The sequence below is a fragment of the Harpia harpyja genome, chromosome 11 (genome assembly GCF_026419915.1).
Source record: "Harpia harpyja isolate bHarHar1 chromosome 11, bHarHar1 primary haplotype, whole genome shotgun sequence".
Taxonomy (NCBI): domain Eukaryota; kingdom Metazoa; phylum Chordata; class Aves; order Accipitriformes; family Accipitridae; genus Harpia; species Harpia harpyja.
Window position 1 is genome coordinate 2,596,384 of NC_068950.1, and position 16,534 is coordinate 2,612,917.

The window sequence follows — 16,534 nt, forward strand, 5'->3', positions numbered from 1 at the left end:
GCTGGCAGTCTTGATTCTCTCAGAGCTGCTGTTTGAAATAAAGGGCCTTAGTGAGCAAAAATGTTAAGGTCAGTAGATGGAGTAGCCAGGAATTTGGCTGCTCATTTTATTTGGTGCTTATGTTCATACACTTTTTTCCAAGACTCATGTCGAACTTGCTCATGGCTCACAATAAATCTCACCAAGAAGCAGTGGAGGGTCAACAGAATAGTTTGTTTCATGCTGTTTCTAGTAAATAAACTGGACTAGATTTTTCCTGGCTGCTTTCCACTCATTAATTTTCCCCTGGCCTCTAACTCTCCTAACAAATCAGTAAAACAAGTTAATTCTTCAAGAGAAGACTCTGTGCCTTCTCATGTCCTTCTTGTGCACCAGAGTTCTGACAAGCATGTGTCCAACATAAGAGACACTATCCTGTTCTTTGCCCTTCCTCTCCTCTACAGAAGTTGATGGACAGTTTTCTCATTAAGTTGTAAACGCATAGTGAATATTCCATTATGACTATTTCTATAGGTCATTCAATCTTACAGTGTTTAGTGTCTCATGTTTTCCCTCCCTTTTTTTCTGGACTTAGTGTGAAAATATATATATATCTCAGATTGCTGTCTGTTGGAATAACTGAGGTGAATGCTTGTTGCCTTTTATTCTGTGCAAATGCTGTGTACTCAGCATGGAAACTCTGTTTGCAATCTGAACCCTTTAAAGCAGCATTCCCAAATCGCTCTGTAGGGCACTGCTGGTATGCAAGGCCATAGAAAGTGTTTTGCTGCTGGTCTACAAAATGGGACTGCAATGACATTATTTTCAAATAAAAATTTGATAGTAAAAATATAGTTACCTGAGAAAAATATCGTGGAACTTGATGATAGTCCGCAGTCCAAAAATTCCTGGCTACTATTGTGCATAGGAGTGTTACAGTGCTTCTGAACTAATCTGCATTAAAGTATCTAAGAAAAATAACCCTCTGGTTTCTGTTCTAAACAGACAAAAGCACTGTTGGCTCAGAAGGCTATCAATAAAAGCAAAAGTGGAAACTCTTATTTATTTATTTATTTAGTGTGTGTGTGTGTGTGTGTGTGTGATTTTATACAGATATTAGATTAACAAACCTGTATGCCGTAAGGATATATTTGTCAAAGCACAAGCAGTTAGAGCTGTCTTTATTCTAGGATCTGTGAGTGTTCAAGTTGAGAGTCTCCTGGAAGGCAGATACTCTTCTGAACTGAGCTGTCTGAGCAGCCATGGCAGAGTGAGCATTCAAAAATAAAACTGACTAAATCCTGCATCAGGAAAAGAGCCCAGCATGTGATTTTCATTAATCCTCTGGGCTCCTCTCAGGTCAACCACACGGTACATGAATCAAAGTTTAACAAATGAATGAATCCCTCCTTATACACAGGTCTCATTTGGACTCACTGGTTTGTTAGCATTGAAGCATGTGATTGGTTTAAGTCGGCTCAGGTGCTCTGGATTTCTAGTGAAAGTTCTGATGAGCCATGTCTAAATCTGTGATTTCCTAAAAGGATGCAAAACTCCGGGAGCCAAATCAAGCTTAGGGCAGGTTGGTGAAACTGCCTCAGTGTGTTAATCTTCAGGAAATACCATTTTCTTGGAGAACCGCGTGGTGTTTATATTGTCTGAAATGCTTCTGTATTTGCCATATGACTTGTGCAGGCTCAGCTTGGTTTGATTGATGCTTTCATTGTTAGCTCTTGTCTATGTTACCCCAGCAATGGAAACAATGAGAGCCAGCTTCCTTCCAGCAAACAGTGGGAAACTTCATAATGTGTTCAGGCTTACTCTGGCAAACGCATACTTGCAGTGTAGTTCCATATACACCAGTGAGTTTGCTAGAATAAACAACAGCTTTTGAGTTATGCTATTCAAGGTAAGCAATTGTATATAGATGGTCCTGAAAAATCAGGATGCAGCGCTTCTTGCAGCACCTAGCTATTGTCAAAGCATTTTAAAATGCCTTTCAAAAGTCTGTAGCAGATGTTGCAGCAAGTGAGGCACAATGGCTGAGGTTTGATCTTAAAACTGTAGCCTTTTTTTGTACCGATGGGTAGATCCTCCTTGTATCTTTAGAAATATTCTTATGATTGAGAGGGAGGTGTGCAGGGTGACAGGACTCAACTAAAACAACTCATGCCTGAATCCCCTTCCTCAGCTGTTCTTTCTCACAGGTGTATTACTGAGACTCAGAGGGATGGAACAGGCTTTTGATGAGTAGCATGGACCCACGTCTGCCTCTAAACATTGAAGCTCTGCTAGTATGCTTTCACAGCCTGTTCCTGTCGTATTTGTTTGGACTGAAAGCTCCTGGAGCAGGATTTTGGTTGCTAACTGGAGTATCAGTATCTCAAGTGCCTCTCTGTCAGTGGCTTTCCTAAGATCATTGTCATACTAGGCTACAAAAATATGGGTGGATTTCAGAACCTCAGGGATCCTCAGTAGCTCTGATACCATCTCTCTGATGAAGCGGTGTTTGACTGCTTCTATAGATCATTAACGGTCTTCTGAAATTGCCTAAATCTGCTCTGCCAAAAGTGCTAAATGTATAGCCACTGATGTTGGAAGACAATATATTGATACGACGGTAATGTTGCAAATCTACATGTACTTGATAGAAAAGCAATATCCAAGTGCGTTGTGGCAGTATTCAGTGGTATCAGTGCTGCTGTGGTGTTGCGCTCTGTGCTGCTCTGAGCAGGCAGCCCACCCAGCTGCGTGCTGTCTGACCCCCCAGCCTTCTCCCCACAGCTGGACCCCTGTTATTTATACAGTTCTGCTCTAGCAGTTAGAAGGGCCAGTAACTGGAAGAAAATTCTAGGTGGAATTATGATACTTTTATTTGGTAGTCTTATTACTATTTTTTAAAAATGAAATGCCATCACCCATCACTAGCTGCTAACAGGAACATCGGAGTGAACTCTGCTTCCAGGTGGAGTCATCTCGCAACACTCCCTGGCAGCTGCATTATTCACAGGACCGCTGTTCTTTTAGGATTGATTGAACTGGCAATGGGCCATTTTTCCTTTCACCCCATCGGTGTTCAGCAAACATTGGCTTAGGTGCAAACATTGGCTTAGGCACAAACATTTGGAGATGGGGGAGTGGTTTGTATGTAACAGGAAATGTCGGCCTTTTGTCTTTGCTTTGATTCCAATGCCGCATTCCTGGGAAGAGCAAGGTCTGTGATGTTAATTCTGTCCCTGGTGGACAGCAATCATCCATTCATAGAACGAGCTCATGATCTGGCAGGTTCTCACATGGAGAAGGCCAAGAAGAAGTGAACACAGAGACTGACTCTGCTTTCAGGCAAGCATTTGCCTGCCTAGAGCTGAGCCTGTTGCTGGAAGGATGTGGGAGACAACAGGGAAGAGCCTTCAGATATTTTATTTCCAGAGAACAAACATTTTCAAAGGCCTTGATGAGTGTTCCCCTTAAATAAAGCCAACTTTGCAGGGGAGGGAGAAGGGCGACTTTTCCTCCCTGCAACAGCTACGTTTCAGTCATTGCTTTGGTTTGGATTAGAGCAGTGTATACAGAAAGCAAACGGGAAAGATGGACAGCTGAGCTGGCTCGAGGAACAGTTTAGAAAACGGGGACTTATTGATATTCCTAGAAGTTTTATCTTGCAGTCTTTCACTCTGGACAGCGAGCAATCACCCAGCATAGAGAGGCACAGCCTGTTTTGAGTGGGATATGTACTGTGTGAGTGACCTGCCAATGTCTTAGTATAGACTGGAGTGAATGCAAGGAGGATAAATATCTGTTTCTGCCTGTCGTGTCTGTTCCTGTCTTAAATGATGGAAGTTTCTCAGTGGTATGTGACTGTGCTGAAATAGATGTATGTCAGCTACTGCTAGTTCAGGCTGAGGGAGAAGTGAATGGCTTTGATGTAGGCTCGTGGTCTATTGTGCCAAAATCTTCTTTCTTGTTGGGCTGAAAAGAAATCTAGCTGCTTACACTGATCTATTTCATGACATGCACCAAGTAAACTACTCCGTCACAGTCTGCCCTCTAGCTTTGTAACTTACTTTTATAAAACGGTGCTTAAATGAGCGCACACATTACACATCTTCGTATGGATTGGTCTCTCCTTAACTGAGGTACTTGGCTTGGACCTAGTCAAAGGAGAGAGATATATTTCCAGGGTGCAGAGTAACTCATCTGTGACATCTGGCATTCCCAAAGATATCTTTTACTTTTATCTTACTATATACAGATCTCAAGGTCAACTGGTTCCTAACTTAAGCATCTCAGTTAGTTAGATACTTTAAAGTGAGACTTTGAGGTTTTTTCAGATTACATGCCCCCCTCCCCCCCCCCCCCGCCTTTCATTTTTTCCAGTGCCCAGGTGTCAGACTGGGAAATTGAAAATTCTGATTTACAGCAGCTTTTCTCCTCACATGTGAATCTAAGCATGCGCACACGTGCAGGTCCATTGACATGTGTAGCTGCCTTTACTCATGTAAGGCACTTACTTGGCCCCTGATTTGCCTTCCTGATTAAAATTCCTTTCCTCTTACGTCATTCCCCTTCTTTGTGACGCAATATGTGATGCTGAAATGCAGTTTCTTTGGCTAAAGCACAACCTGAGACTCTATGGTTTCCTTTCCAGCAGAGGAAGGCCCTCCACTACAGACAGATCTGTCATACTACTCCTATGAATATGACCCAGACCCCTATGCGTCGGAAGCTGACGTTTTTGAGATTGTGGCAGAACTGACAACAGCAAGCACATTAAAAGAAATGGACAAGATTCAGGAAGTAGTGACCACAGTAGAATGGTGAGCCGGAGAGTGGGGGATCATAGATCTGATTTGAGAGTCAACATATAATGTACTAACTCATGTGTTGGGTCAAAGGTATTAAATTCCTCAAAAGGGGCATTCTTACAACTGACTTGCTAACCTCTTTAGCAAGGAATCACCAGGAACAAGATCTTGCTAGGGCAGCATATAAAAGTCTTTGTGACCTGAATGTCTCCAACCCTAGCAGAATAAAAAGTGACCTTCTAAGATTTTCTCTGCCCAGCCCCAGTGATGCTTCACAAAGATATGTAATGGGAAAGTGACTTTTCTTCATTATCTTCTCTTTTCAACAGAAATATATAATTTAAATAAAGAGAAGAGGCTCAGAATCAACTCCTGTATGAGTTTGTTCCTACAGACGACCTGCTGCAGAACAGAAACCGAATGATGACTACTTCCTGATGCACTCAGAACTGTAGGCTTTGTTGCCCCATGGGGGGGGATCTGGAGCGCTAAGGGGGACACTCAGCGTTATTTTTCTGTCAATTTTCCTGCCTTTTGTGCATCCTCTTTGGAGTACTTCCAAGGATGGGAGACCAATATGCTGTGCCCTCTAGGTGAGAAAAATAGGGGCTGGAATTCAAACCTATAGACCACTTCAAAGTGTTTTCTCTGCTATCAGAATATTGCAAATGCCATTTCCTAGCTACATTTAGAAGCTAAGGCCAGGCCTTGTACTTAGCTGAACGGCTGTTTGAGGAAAGATGGCTGAGAAGTTTTCTCTCAAATTATAATAATAAAAATCAGTGTGTTTTGCTAATTACGACATAGCAAGAGGCTAATCATCTTCCCTAGCCCATAAGTCTACTGCACCCATGACAAAGTCCCACAAGAGAAAAACTTCCCTAGTGGCTCCATGTTCAGGAAAGTTGTTGGGAGGTACATTTCACAAGAGAAAACTGTAATCCACTGTCGGGCCTGAAAGGCTTGACTGTCTACCATGTGGCTGCAGGCTTCAGGTGGGGAGTTTGCCAGCCATAGCAGTGACAAGGATTAGGTGGGTGAACCCTCTTCATGTTGCACTATGTGCTGATAAGAGCTGCTTGCAGCCTTCTCAGCCCCTTTCCTCCTTGTAACCCCGGCATGAAAATAAAGCTGACCCAAGGTGCAGTCCTTTTAAATGCTTGCCTGACTTCACCAGTCACTTTTATTCTGCTCCCACTAGGATCCCCATACAATGGTTGCTCTGGATAGGGTAATCTATGCATAGGGCCTGGGTCTGCTGGCCAGTACAAATCACTGGTGTCATGGAGGCTGAACTCCCTTCGACTGACCTGCCCCAAGCAATGTGGTAAAACTAAAAACAAAAGCTTTGTGTTTCCAAAAGTGCAGGAGCCAAGATTTTTTGGTTTCCCTTCCCGCCTGGAGCAGCATTGTTCTCTTTGGAGGAGCTACATGCAATTGCCTGTTGCAAAATAGTGTTAATATTTTATCTTCCCACTTCTATTGTTACCAGGACCCAGAGTGGGGTGGAAACTCCTTTTGAGGGTGTTTATTGGTGAATGGAAACAGGAAAAAGCCCAGCTCCATTCATTTTTAGGGCTTGTTTACACAGGAACCATGACAAGAATATATCCCAGTATAGACATTCCATTCCAGAATAAAGGCAATTTTATTCCAGAAAAATGTCCACATGAGGACAAAACGGGAGGTATCCCAGAAGTTGGGCATATGTAGTTTCCAGTCCTTTTTGTCTGGGGCCAGATATCTGCAGAATGTAGTTGACATGATGAAGGTCTGGGTCTTGAAGTTCCCAGAAATTTCAGAACTGCTTTGCTGGCAAGTTCCCAAGCCTTCCTTCATGGCTGCCCTGAGCTTTCCTCACAGGATCTTGACGTGGCTTCTGCCCATGTGTACCCGCTGCTGCTCAGCAGAGGTTTTGCCACGTGTCTTCAGTGTGCATGAACAGACCATGTCCTCACTGTGTCCTCACAGCACAGCGGAAGCACTGGCGGCTGCATTCCTGTCTGGCAGGTAAATAAATGCCTTTAAACTAAATTCCATCTCCTGTAAGCAACTGGCCTGGCAGACACTGGCTATTGTGTACACACACAGGACTGAGTCAATATTTATCCCCTGGGTAAATAACAGACCTAGTGTCAGCTGCAACAAGAGAGGTTTTTTCTTTTCTAAATATCAAAGCTGCACAATACAAACCCTGCTGTTTGCTGGTTCCAGCCTCAGCTGTTTAATGCTTTGAGTCTGGGAGAATGAGACATTTAGTCACCCTGATAATGTCTGTGTGACTAGCTTCCCGCAGAAGATGGGACCTATGTTCTGGATTCTTGATTTTCCTGTCCTCTGTCCCTTTCTGGCTTTAGTTTCCTTATCTCATCCATTGTGTGCTTCTGGATAGATATTTGAAGTAATTTTATATTGCTTGGTCCTCTCATAGGTCCTTGGGCAGTCAGACAGCATCACCAGTGGGGACAAGGAGATGTAGGTAGGGAGTTTCAGCCAAGTATTAAACCTGACTTTCTTCACTTTCCTCAGGCTCTGGTACATGCAATGTACTAATTCAAGATGCAGACTTCTCCCCATGGCTGCCAGCTAAATAATTCCTTTTGGTGGTGCCAGCCCATCAATCACGTCCTTGTTCCATGGGGTCTCTGTGTGCCAGTGCACTCACCTGTTTGAGGCAGAGGAGCCTTGCTTCTGTTTTACAACTAGAAGAAAAGCCAGGGAGACCTGAACCCTCAGAAGGCAAAGGCAGAGCAGCCTTAGCATCCTTAAACAGAGATGGTTAGAACAGGACAGTGCGTGTGAGGTAACGTGCCAGGGTTTCTGGATCCTGGAGCGGGAATTCACCTTTAGTGTTTCTTCACAGCTTTGGCACTTTCAGGGAAATCACTAGTCCATCTGCTTTTGGCAACCTCTGCCTCCCCCAGTCTTGCCACACCAAACCAGCTCCTTTCTGTAGTTAAAACAAAAAGTAATTTTATTTAAGGAATTGAATAAAGGAACCTGCAATTACACAGTTGTGGTTGCCATTTCTCCCCTATCACAGGAGTAAAGGAGCAGGTCTCTGCCTTCTTTTCCACCCCAGCTGATGGTCCCTCTGTCCATAGCTTTTCCCTGGCCCAGATTTGTTGTTCATGTTTCTTGTAATCATCATTAATTCTTATCTAGGAAAAAAAAATTTCCTAGATTATTTTTCCTCCATTCATCAACATCCTACTTGGAATACAGAAACTCTTTAGGGCTAGGTCCATGAGAAGCACTGGACACAGCATAGCCTTATCAGACTCAATGTTATTTGTAGGCTTTGGCCCAGTTCTGACTCTGAAGCTTATCAGTCACGCTCCCATCCCTGAGAACACAAGGACATCTCAGCACTGGAAACTCAGGCTCCAAGTTTGTGAAGACCAGCCAGTCATAGTCTGGAGAGAAGGGATTAATTTTTTTCACCAAGGAAGAGACCAACTTGGTGGTGGAAAGCCAGCAAGGACAGCAGACCTGCTGCTGCTTTGGGCTTTGAATTGTTTTGGCTTAGAGACATTTGCCTCCCTCTGTCAGAGAGATGTTTCTCCTTTCTTTTTTGTGATGATCCCTCACTGCAAAATAAGAAAAGTGCTAGTGGGTTTGTAAGACACAGAAATTCCTACTTACATCAAGTTATGTTACTGAATAGCTGCAGCAGTGCTAGTTATCAGTGATTTTTGCTTGCAGTCCTTTCAATGAAATTAATATTTATATATTTGTAACTGTACATTATGCAGAGTAATCATTACCGTGGTATTTATTTTAAAGCAATAGTTCCCTTGTTCTTTCTTGTCCAAGTGTTTTGGTTTTGCCTCTTTCCCTCCTTCTTAATCAGCCTCAATAGAAAACAAATACCAGAAGAATGTTCAGCTTGCTTGAAGAATGTCATTGAAACAACAGTACTTGCTTTGCTGATGTCGACTATTGACATTTAATGCACAATAACCTGGTTTTCATTATTGTGAATAGATCATCTATTTAGAAAATCTCAGCTCAGTTTGGGTTTTGGGGTTGGGGTTTGTGGGTTTTTTTTGTTTGTTTTTTTTTGTTGTTTTTTTTTTTAGTACTTGCTATTTCTGACTGAGTGGCAATAGCCCTGCCTACACCAGGTCTCCTGTGTTCAGTAGCTGGCACATCCTCTGCACGTGCAGTACTGCAGCCACAGGAGATAGGCTCTAGTTTTTCACCTGCATTTCACCCCTGCACATACATGTACATGCAAACAGTTCTATGACCATTTTTGTTTTGTTCACACAAATCTTAGCAAGTCTGAGTCCAGAAAAGGGTTTGTTTTAGATTCTGATAAATATTTTATTAAAAACTGATTTTAAGACTATCTTGTCTGCCTCTACTTATTCACATTGTAGGCTGTAAGTTTGTTTGGTAATAGGTTATGGTGAGGACAGAAGTCATGTCTGTACCAGTAACACTAAAGAATTCAGGAACTCTGAGAAGGTTTATCGCTCATTTTCTACCTTGCTGCTTACTGGGATATGGCCTAGTTGTGTCTGAGAGATGAGCTGGCTGCATTCTGTCGAATTTGCAACAGCTTCCAATAAGCAACAAGCTTGGTCACCTGTTTCATAAGAGACAGCTCTTGATTATGTGAGACATTATACAAAAGAAGTGCGGAGTTTTAGAGCGAGGGTTTTCTCAATTCCTTCTTTAATATTTCCCTTCAAGAGACATAATTTTTTTAAAAAATCCATTAATACAATCTTTGCCCTAAAGAAATTAGGGATGCTAAGGGTTATTTGCAAAAATAAGGATTAGTAAATGGGATTTTTACACTTGTTACCATCAATGGGGTGACATTACTATGATGTTGCTTACTAATCAAGCCAAGAATGTATTTGCTAGAAAAGTGCTCTACATTCTCTTGACAGAATATTTTAGTTCAGGAGAGTACCTTTCACAGAGGTACTTCCTAGTACTTCTTAAATGTCTAGAAATTTGGTTTTGCAAGTGCCTGTTCTTTTTCAGTTTTAGGTGGAGTATGCGTTCAAGGACAGCAATGAAGTCAGTAGCAGAAAAAGAAATAGAACACAGATATCATCAGCTTGCAAGATGTATTAGGAAAACCAGACCTAGGTATATTAGCAAGAGCATCCCTGGCAATATGTGACCAGATGAGAAGCTGCATGCAGTGTCCCAGTAACAGACCTATACGTGTTCAGCACTCCGTATCTTGTCTGGGCTCCACGCCTCTCAGAATCCTGTGGCCCAGGTTTATTCAGTTTTAGCTACTCAGATGGGAGGAAGGACTTGTCTCCTGGTAAATACTGCTCACTGCTCTGAATTAAACTTGTGGGATCCCAGTGTTGTCTTCATCTTATCCCCAATGTATGTTGTGAGTGCCTTGGGAGCAGGGAGCTGGGATGGAGGCTTACACCAGTGAATCTTTGGAACTCTTTTGAGGGAGTGTTTCCTTGGAGGTTTTTAGGGATGTGGTGTTTTGTTTTCTGCGACTGAAGAATCTTCTTCTCACCTTATCCCTGAAGTCTTCAGAAACGTAGTAGTAGACAAAGGGATCAGCGCAGCTGTTAAAAGTGCTGATGGCCAGGCTCACCATGTAGCTGATATACAGGTTGCCATACAGCTTGGAGTTATAGCTGGAGTAATGAACAAGGAGCAGAACGTTGCTGGGTGTGTAGAAGGCCACAAGTGTGAACAGCACGAGAGCTGTGAGCTTCATAGAGTAGGAGTACCGCTTCCCACTCTCCAGGAGGGCTCGCAATACTGAGCAGTAGCTGAACAGCATCACCACGAGAGGAGCGAGGAAAGCACAGGTGATCAGGCAGATGAAGTAGTAGAAGTAATAGCCATCATCCTCGTGCCTGGGGAGAACATCGTGGCAGAGAGTGACGTCTACTCCATACAGGGGATACGACTGCTGCTGCAGAGTCAGGGGCAGGGTGAGGACGGCAGCACAGAGCCAGATGGCAGTGCAGGTGCAGGCAGCAAAGGCAGGAGTGCGGAAAGAACGTGAAAAGAAAGGATGCACCACAGCCAGGTACCGGTCAACACTGATGCATGTAAGCAGCAGTACTGAGCAGTACATGTTCCCATAGAAGAAAGCTGTGGTGAGCCGGCACAGGCCTTCCCCAAAGGGCCAGTTATTGCCCAGGAAATAGTAGAAAATCTTGAAGGGCAGCACCAATATGAGCAGCAGGTCTGCTGCAGCCAAGTTCATCAGAAAGACAGTGGAGGTCAACTTCTCAGCCCTGGTGGCCAGGACCCACAGGGCCAGCCCGTTTGAAGGCAGCCCCACCAGGAAGACGAGGGTGTAGAGGCAGGGGATGAGCCGCACTGTGACCACGCTGCCCAGCTGAGAGTGTGTGGTCTCGTGTATCAACAGGTACGTGACGTTGTTTATGGTCGCCTTTTCCCCAGGGATGGCTCGGGGACACGGTGTGATCTCTGGTGTCGTCGCCTGCTCGTTGGTGCTGTTCTGAGAGTAATCTGTCAGATAAATGCAGTCTGTTACTTGCTGCTTGTGCGGTTACCCTTGTACTTTGCAGAGCAGGCTGCATACATAATGTTTACCCTAAAGGCTACGGTTTTGCATTTTACGTTGGGGTCCTTAAAAGTGGGCGTATTGTGTAAAATGCTATTGCGTGATGGGCAGAAAAAGTTGGCTAACAGAATTAGGTGTGCAGGAATAACCATCAGCAATCTTACTGAAAATTTACACAATTCTTCTGTCGTGTGGTTTCCCACAGCTCACAAATGATTGCTATATTGTACAACTATCAGCAGGCCTGGGGAACCAGAGAGTGATTCCTCTGCCCAGCTTTCAAAAGAATCCTAAGACCTGGGGCCACTCCAGATTAAAGTGATGGCTGTGGGAGTCTAACTTTTAGCTAAAGATTTTGGTTTCAAGTGCTCTCTGTTTTACTTCTCTAATTTTTCTTTCTCTTTCTAGTTTCTTCCACCCCAGTTTCTTTCTCTTCTGTATCCCCTTCTCTCATCTCCTGCTTCAACTACAGCATGCATGAATCTCAATTAGAGTGTGCTCCTATGCGATAGCTTTAAAAAAAGAGTTTTCAGGGTCTTATAAAGGTACTGGGTATCTAGTAATTTAAGCAGCAGCAATTTTTCCCCCAAAGATACACACTCACCGTCGTAGTCTGGAGAGGCCAGGCAGAGTCCCCAAAAGGCACAGCACAGCATAAGCCTGTGTGACAGCCGTCCACTCCTGAGGGTCTCCATTCTGGTGCAGGATCCAATAGTGCACTACTGTGCTCAGAGCTGTGTGGGAAAGGCAGTACTAGTGACCCTGCTTACGCATTTCCTTCTGTTAGTCCTTAACTCACGGAAGCACCAGGCTTTTCCCATAAAGGATGAGGTGTACGGGGGGCTGTCACGACATGCACAAGTGTGTGTTGCCCAAGCAGAGACAGCACCAGTATCGGACACAGGACTGGGAGGGGCATATGTGTCCAGATCCGCAGTATATTGGGGCCGTACTTCATTGTCAGAGCTAGACGATGGCTTGAGTGACTCATTTGGATCTCCTTCCTGCTCCAGAATATTCATGGAAATAACAAATGTGGTCAGATTTGATGCAGTCTGAATTTGGTTTAGAGTGTAAACTGAACTTCTGACCTCCTACATCAAGCATCCTTCCACCCAAGAGAGACCCAAGTGGCTCTGCGTGAGATTCAAGGTCTTTCCCCACACCCTGATTCAAGATGCTTTCTGGTAGTGCAAATTGCAAAGGTATCATCCCCTCACAGAAACAAATGAAGTGCAGGAGAGCTGCAGATCCAGACAAACCTCCCCAGCTCCCAGGGATTACACAGGGCTCTTGCAGCCTCATGTTGTGGCAATTCAAGGTTTTTAGTGTCTGCCCTGTAGCCCCCAGATCAGGCTGGGCCTTTCAGAGTTCTCCTGTTTTTTTAATTTCTGCTCCTGCTACCTGGCTAAAGAGGGGATAAAGCTCCTGCACCTTCCTTCTTGGTCTCACTGTAGAGGTTGATCAAAAGTCCTGTGGGTCGGAGCTATTTGCTTTTGAAAGAATCGGCACTAGCACCAGCCTCGGGATGCCATAACATACAAACGATAAGTGGCAGGGTCTCACGGCTTTAGGGAGACACTGTGCTTCCGCTGATAAACTACCAGGAACAGGGAGAGCAGCTCCATCCAGCAGGAAAGGGGCCTGACAAGGGTGCACGGGAAGTCTCTGCTGTTGGGTAGATAATGGTGGATTTCAGTCACTCTTGCCCAAGAAGAGCTGTGTTTTTCCAGAGATGTGCAGTCTCCACCCAGTAAACCCCCAAGAGGGTTGAGCGCTCTGGGTTAGCTAATAGCCTGGAGCAGTGGCATGGCGCTGCCACGTACCTGCTGGTTGTATGGGGAAGACGACTCGCGTAATGATGTAAGAGGGACTGGCAGACGTTCCCTGAAGCTTTAAGATCCTTTGCTGCTTGGTCCCCCCTTCTCTAACTCCTCGAGAGCGTAAGTTCCTTCTGTGCTCTGCCTTGCACAGCATTGCTGGGAAAGTCCCAAATCCTCTCCCAACACCTGTGTAAGAGCCCCAGCTCGAACACTTCCCAGTGGTCATCAAGCGGGTAGGCCAGTGAGGCAGAGCTTGAGAGGTTGCTGGTTTTTAGGCTTTTGCTCTCCAGTCCCCTGCCTGGCTCTGCAAGGGAGTAAAGACAGAAGCTGGAGTCTGGGCAGTAGGAACTGTAAATTTGGTTTGGCAACCTGAAGAGTAGTTCATTTCTTTCTCCTCAGCTTATGAATGGCCTCTTCTGTGAAGGTTGCAAATCTGAGCCTGGCTGCTGTTTGATGAGATTCTTCTATTCCAAGGAGAAAATGATCCTATTTCCTTTGCTTTCACCATATTCCCACATCCTTGTGCCGAGCGTGTCGAGAGGTGGAGTTCCACTGGCAGGGACAGGGAAGATGCAATGTTAGATGTTTTGCTTTTGTGATTCTCTCAGGATTTATGAACCATTACAGAATGACTCATGTGGCCACATATTTTCCATGCCTCAGCCAGGATCCTTTCCATGCTCTGTATGCAAAAAATTAAACATAATCAGGTTCAGATAGTGTGCAAATCGCAGCCCTGCTTCCTATGGCCAGGTCTCTGGAGTGGAGCAGAGAGAGGTTACTCATTGCTGTATCCTTCATTTTTCAGATGCTGTGTGATCTTTAGTGACTGCTTTAGATGCAGAACAGCTTGCTTGAAAATTCGAATGCCAGAGGTTTGTCACGGCTTGTTAACATCTCTTTAAGTCGTGTGATCCCTGCCCTGTGGGGTAACAATTTGGTTTTAAAGTAATTCATTGTGCAATAGATCATCTCCTGGGAGAAGGCGCTCTTTTATTCCATGGCTCTGAACCCAAAAGATGTAATGCTGGAAAACAGGCTAGGGATTTTAAAGCTCAGAGGGAGGGTACAAACACCACCTGGCCTGTCCCATACAGCTTTAAGGCTTGGAAGAGCAAATTGTGGTAGGCAAATAATGGGGCTTGCTATTTCTGCTCTGTTCCAACAGCTCCAGAGAGTTCTCCAGCTGCAGCCAGCAGGTGTGAAGACAGAAATCTTAGTGCAGCTAGTACCTGCCCCAGGCTGGGCTCGCATTTGTGATGCAGACACCAGAGGCAGCTGACCATGGAGGCAGCAGCTCTGCCTTAGCGCCAGCTGCATGAAGCATTTCCACCAGTGTCAGCACAACCTCACATTTTCCATGAATGCAATGCTGGCCCTGCCTTTCCCAGCCACTGGGTGTGCAAGCATCTGAGCCTTCTCAGAACCACAAGGCACAGAAAACTTCCACTGACTATTGAAACAGAAATGATGGTCCTTTGAACTACGTTCTCCCCACCCCAGATTTGTCTTTGCAGGCTCTGGCACGTACAAAATGACTTCGTACCTTGGGTACTCTTCCCGACTTTGCCATCACACCGGCTCCCTCTCCCCTCACTTTGTCAGGTCTCTTACCATCTCCGTGAGACTATCCCCAGCTCCAGGGAATCTCCCTGCCTCTCTTCTCTTCTGCTCGTTCCACAGTTCCCCGGTTCCACTGGGATCCCACCCATCTCTTCCCTTGGTTATGCCACACCTTCTCCTCACCACTTACAAGCCTTATGCTGGTGTAATACTTTGGGGGAGACAGGTTTTTCTCAGAACTACTCTTCTACATGCTTGCAGTTTTTACTTCAGAGTGTAGAAGTCCATGTGAAGCCATCTTTCAGGAATATTTGAAGTTTCTTTTTGGATTCATCCCTTAGCACAGGTATGGTTTAGAATGGCTAGACTTTAGTCTTTAATTTTGATGAGTGGAAGATAGAGCGTACCTCTAGTTTCATTAAGGTTGAGTTAGTTACTCATTTCTAATCCAGAGGAATGGCTTACACACTTACTTCTAAACTGCCTCTCACTGGTTCGCAGTCCTGTATTTCTGTGCATCGCTGCAATACAGAGACATGTAAAAAAAAAAAAGTCCTGAAATATTAAATACTGAATTCAGATACTCCCTTTAGCAGTTCTTAATTTAATTTAGAAAACCATTAATTCTTACTCCATCCTGCGAACCTGAAAGATTATTTTTAAGCTGTCTGTCGTTGCCAAAGCTGTCCACTTGCTGAGATCTCCAACTGCTCTTGGCTGATGTCAGATCTGGCTGTCCCTCCCCTTGAGCACAGGGAATGTCCTCTTTGTGAGAAGTCCAAGATCTCTGCAAGAAGACTTGTGTAAAGTGGACTGTGTCCTCTGAGACGCCACTACCATCATTTTAATCAATTTATTCCATGCAATTTATGCATCAGAGGATTGTTATTAGGAGAACAACAGCTTGTTTCCCTGTGAGCAAGTTAATACACTGCACAGAAAGCAGAGTTGCTTTTTGTTATGGCAACGGAAGTGTTGAGAATGATGTAAAGGAAACTCCTATCAGATCTGGGTCACATCACTACAGCTTAATTTGCAAAATCTACACATTTATTTGTTGTGCAGAGCTCACAGGGAACACAGTTAAACATGTTATTACCCAGGAATTTGGGGAGGTTGTGGGAAAGGCGGGTGGAGGGTTATTTTCATGGTTGCAGTTGTATTGTCTTAACCTGTAGCAGATGTGCTTATAGATTTCGGAACTGGAATCAGTCACTTTTCTTCCATGTCTGTTGTATTTAGCGTGCGAGTACTTGGGGGCCAGGCCTGGACCATATCTTTGCGCCACACCTCTCATGGCAAAGGTGCTGCTAGAAATAAACCAATCTGCAAAAAGATATGCTTCACTGGCACTACATAATGTTTTCTTTTGAAACCTACCTCTGTGTGGAGCAACTGTGCCACCCCATGGACTCCCGTGCTCTCGGCCAGTCGAGGGCCTTTGCTCCGAGAGAGGTCTTGGCAGCACACACGTAAGGACAGAGCCACAGGCACTGTCTTCCTGCAGGGGATCTCCTATTGCACGCTACTTGCAGGAAACTTTTATTTCTCTTTTATGTTAGCTAGTGCACTGGCTCACGTATGCCTACTGTGCACTGACTTCTCAGCATGGGTAAGGTTCAAGATTTGCTGCCTGCTGGCCCAGTGGAAGCGAGCTGGCACACATATGAATCATGACATCCTGCAGCCTGTCCAGCAATGGCTTGAAGGGCAGTTCATCTAACTTTTGAATTGCATTTTTCTACCGTTTAAAATTCAGTTTCAGGTGCAAGACAATCAATTCTGTGGATTATCAGAAAGTTTAAATTAATTTTAAATAAATTTAAAAC

General features: G+C 44.6%; 2 protein-coding genes across 7 annotated transcripts in view; one reads left to right on the plus strand and one right to left on the minus strand.

Annotated features, from left to right (window-relative positions):
* CPAMD8 (C3 and PZP like alpha-2-macroglobulin domain containing 8) overlaps positions 1–9,138 on the plus strand; it is a 68,345-nt gene extending 59,207 nt beyond the window's left edge. For 5 of the 6 annotated variants that reach the window (XM_052802527.1, XM_052802523.1, XM_052802524.1 and 2 more), the window contains 2 exons: positions 4,628–4,796; positions 5,114–9,138. In XM_052802527.1, coding sequence (XP_052658487.1) covers positions 4,628–4,796; position 5,114 — 170 coding nt within the window. In that variant the 3' untranslated portion in view covers positions 5,115–9,138. The remainder of the gene's footprint in view (positions 1–4,627; positions 4,797–5,113) is intronic. The other variant, XM_052802525.1, reaches the window with a different exon arrangement.
* A 307-nt stretch (positions 9,139–9,445) lies between these two features.
* Positions 9,446–13,636, minus strand: F2RL3 (F2R like thrombin or trypsin receptor 3). The gene is made up of 2 exons (XM_052802535.1): positions 11,924–13,636; positions 9,446–11,264 (listed from the first exon to the last, which is right to left on the minus strand). Exons 1-2 carry the CDS (start codon positions 12,012–12,014, stop codon positions 10,189–10,191), a joined length of 1,167 nt encoding a protein of 388 aa, XP_052658495.1. The 5' UTR covers positions 12,015–13,636; the 3' UTR covers positions 9,446–10,188.
* Between the last annotated feature and the right edge of the window lie 2,898 nt (positions 13,637–16,534).

What these genes read in the sequence shown, in the direction of transcription:
- F2RL3 (XM_052802535.1), bottom strand. Translation starts at nt 12,014, where the DNA reads ATGGAGACCCTCAGGAGTGGACGGCTGTCACACAGGCTTATGCTGTGC. An exon ending in GGCCTCTCCAGACTACGACG is followed by an intron (nt 11,265 to 11,923) that starts GTGAGTGTGTAT and finishes TTTATCTGACAG; the next exon opens with ATTACTCTCAGAACAGCACC.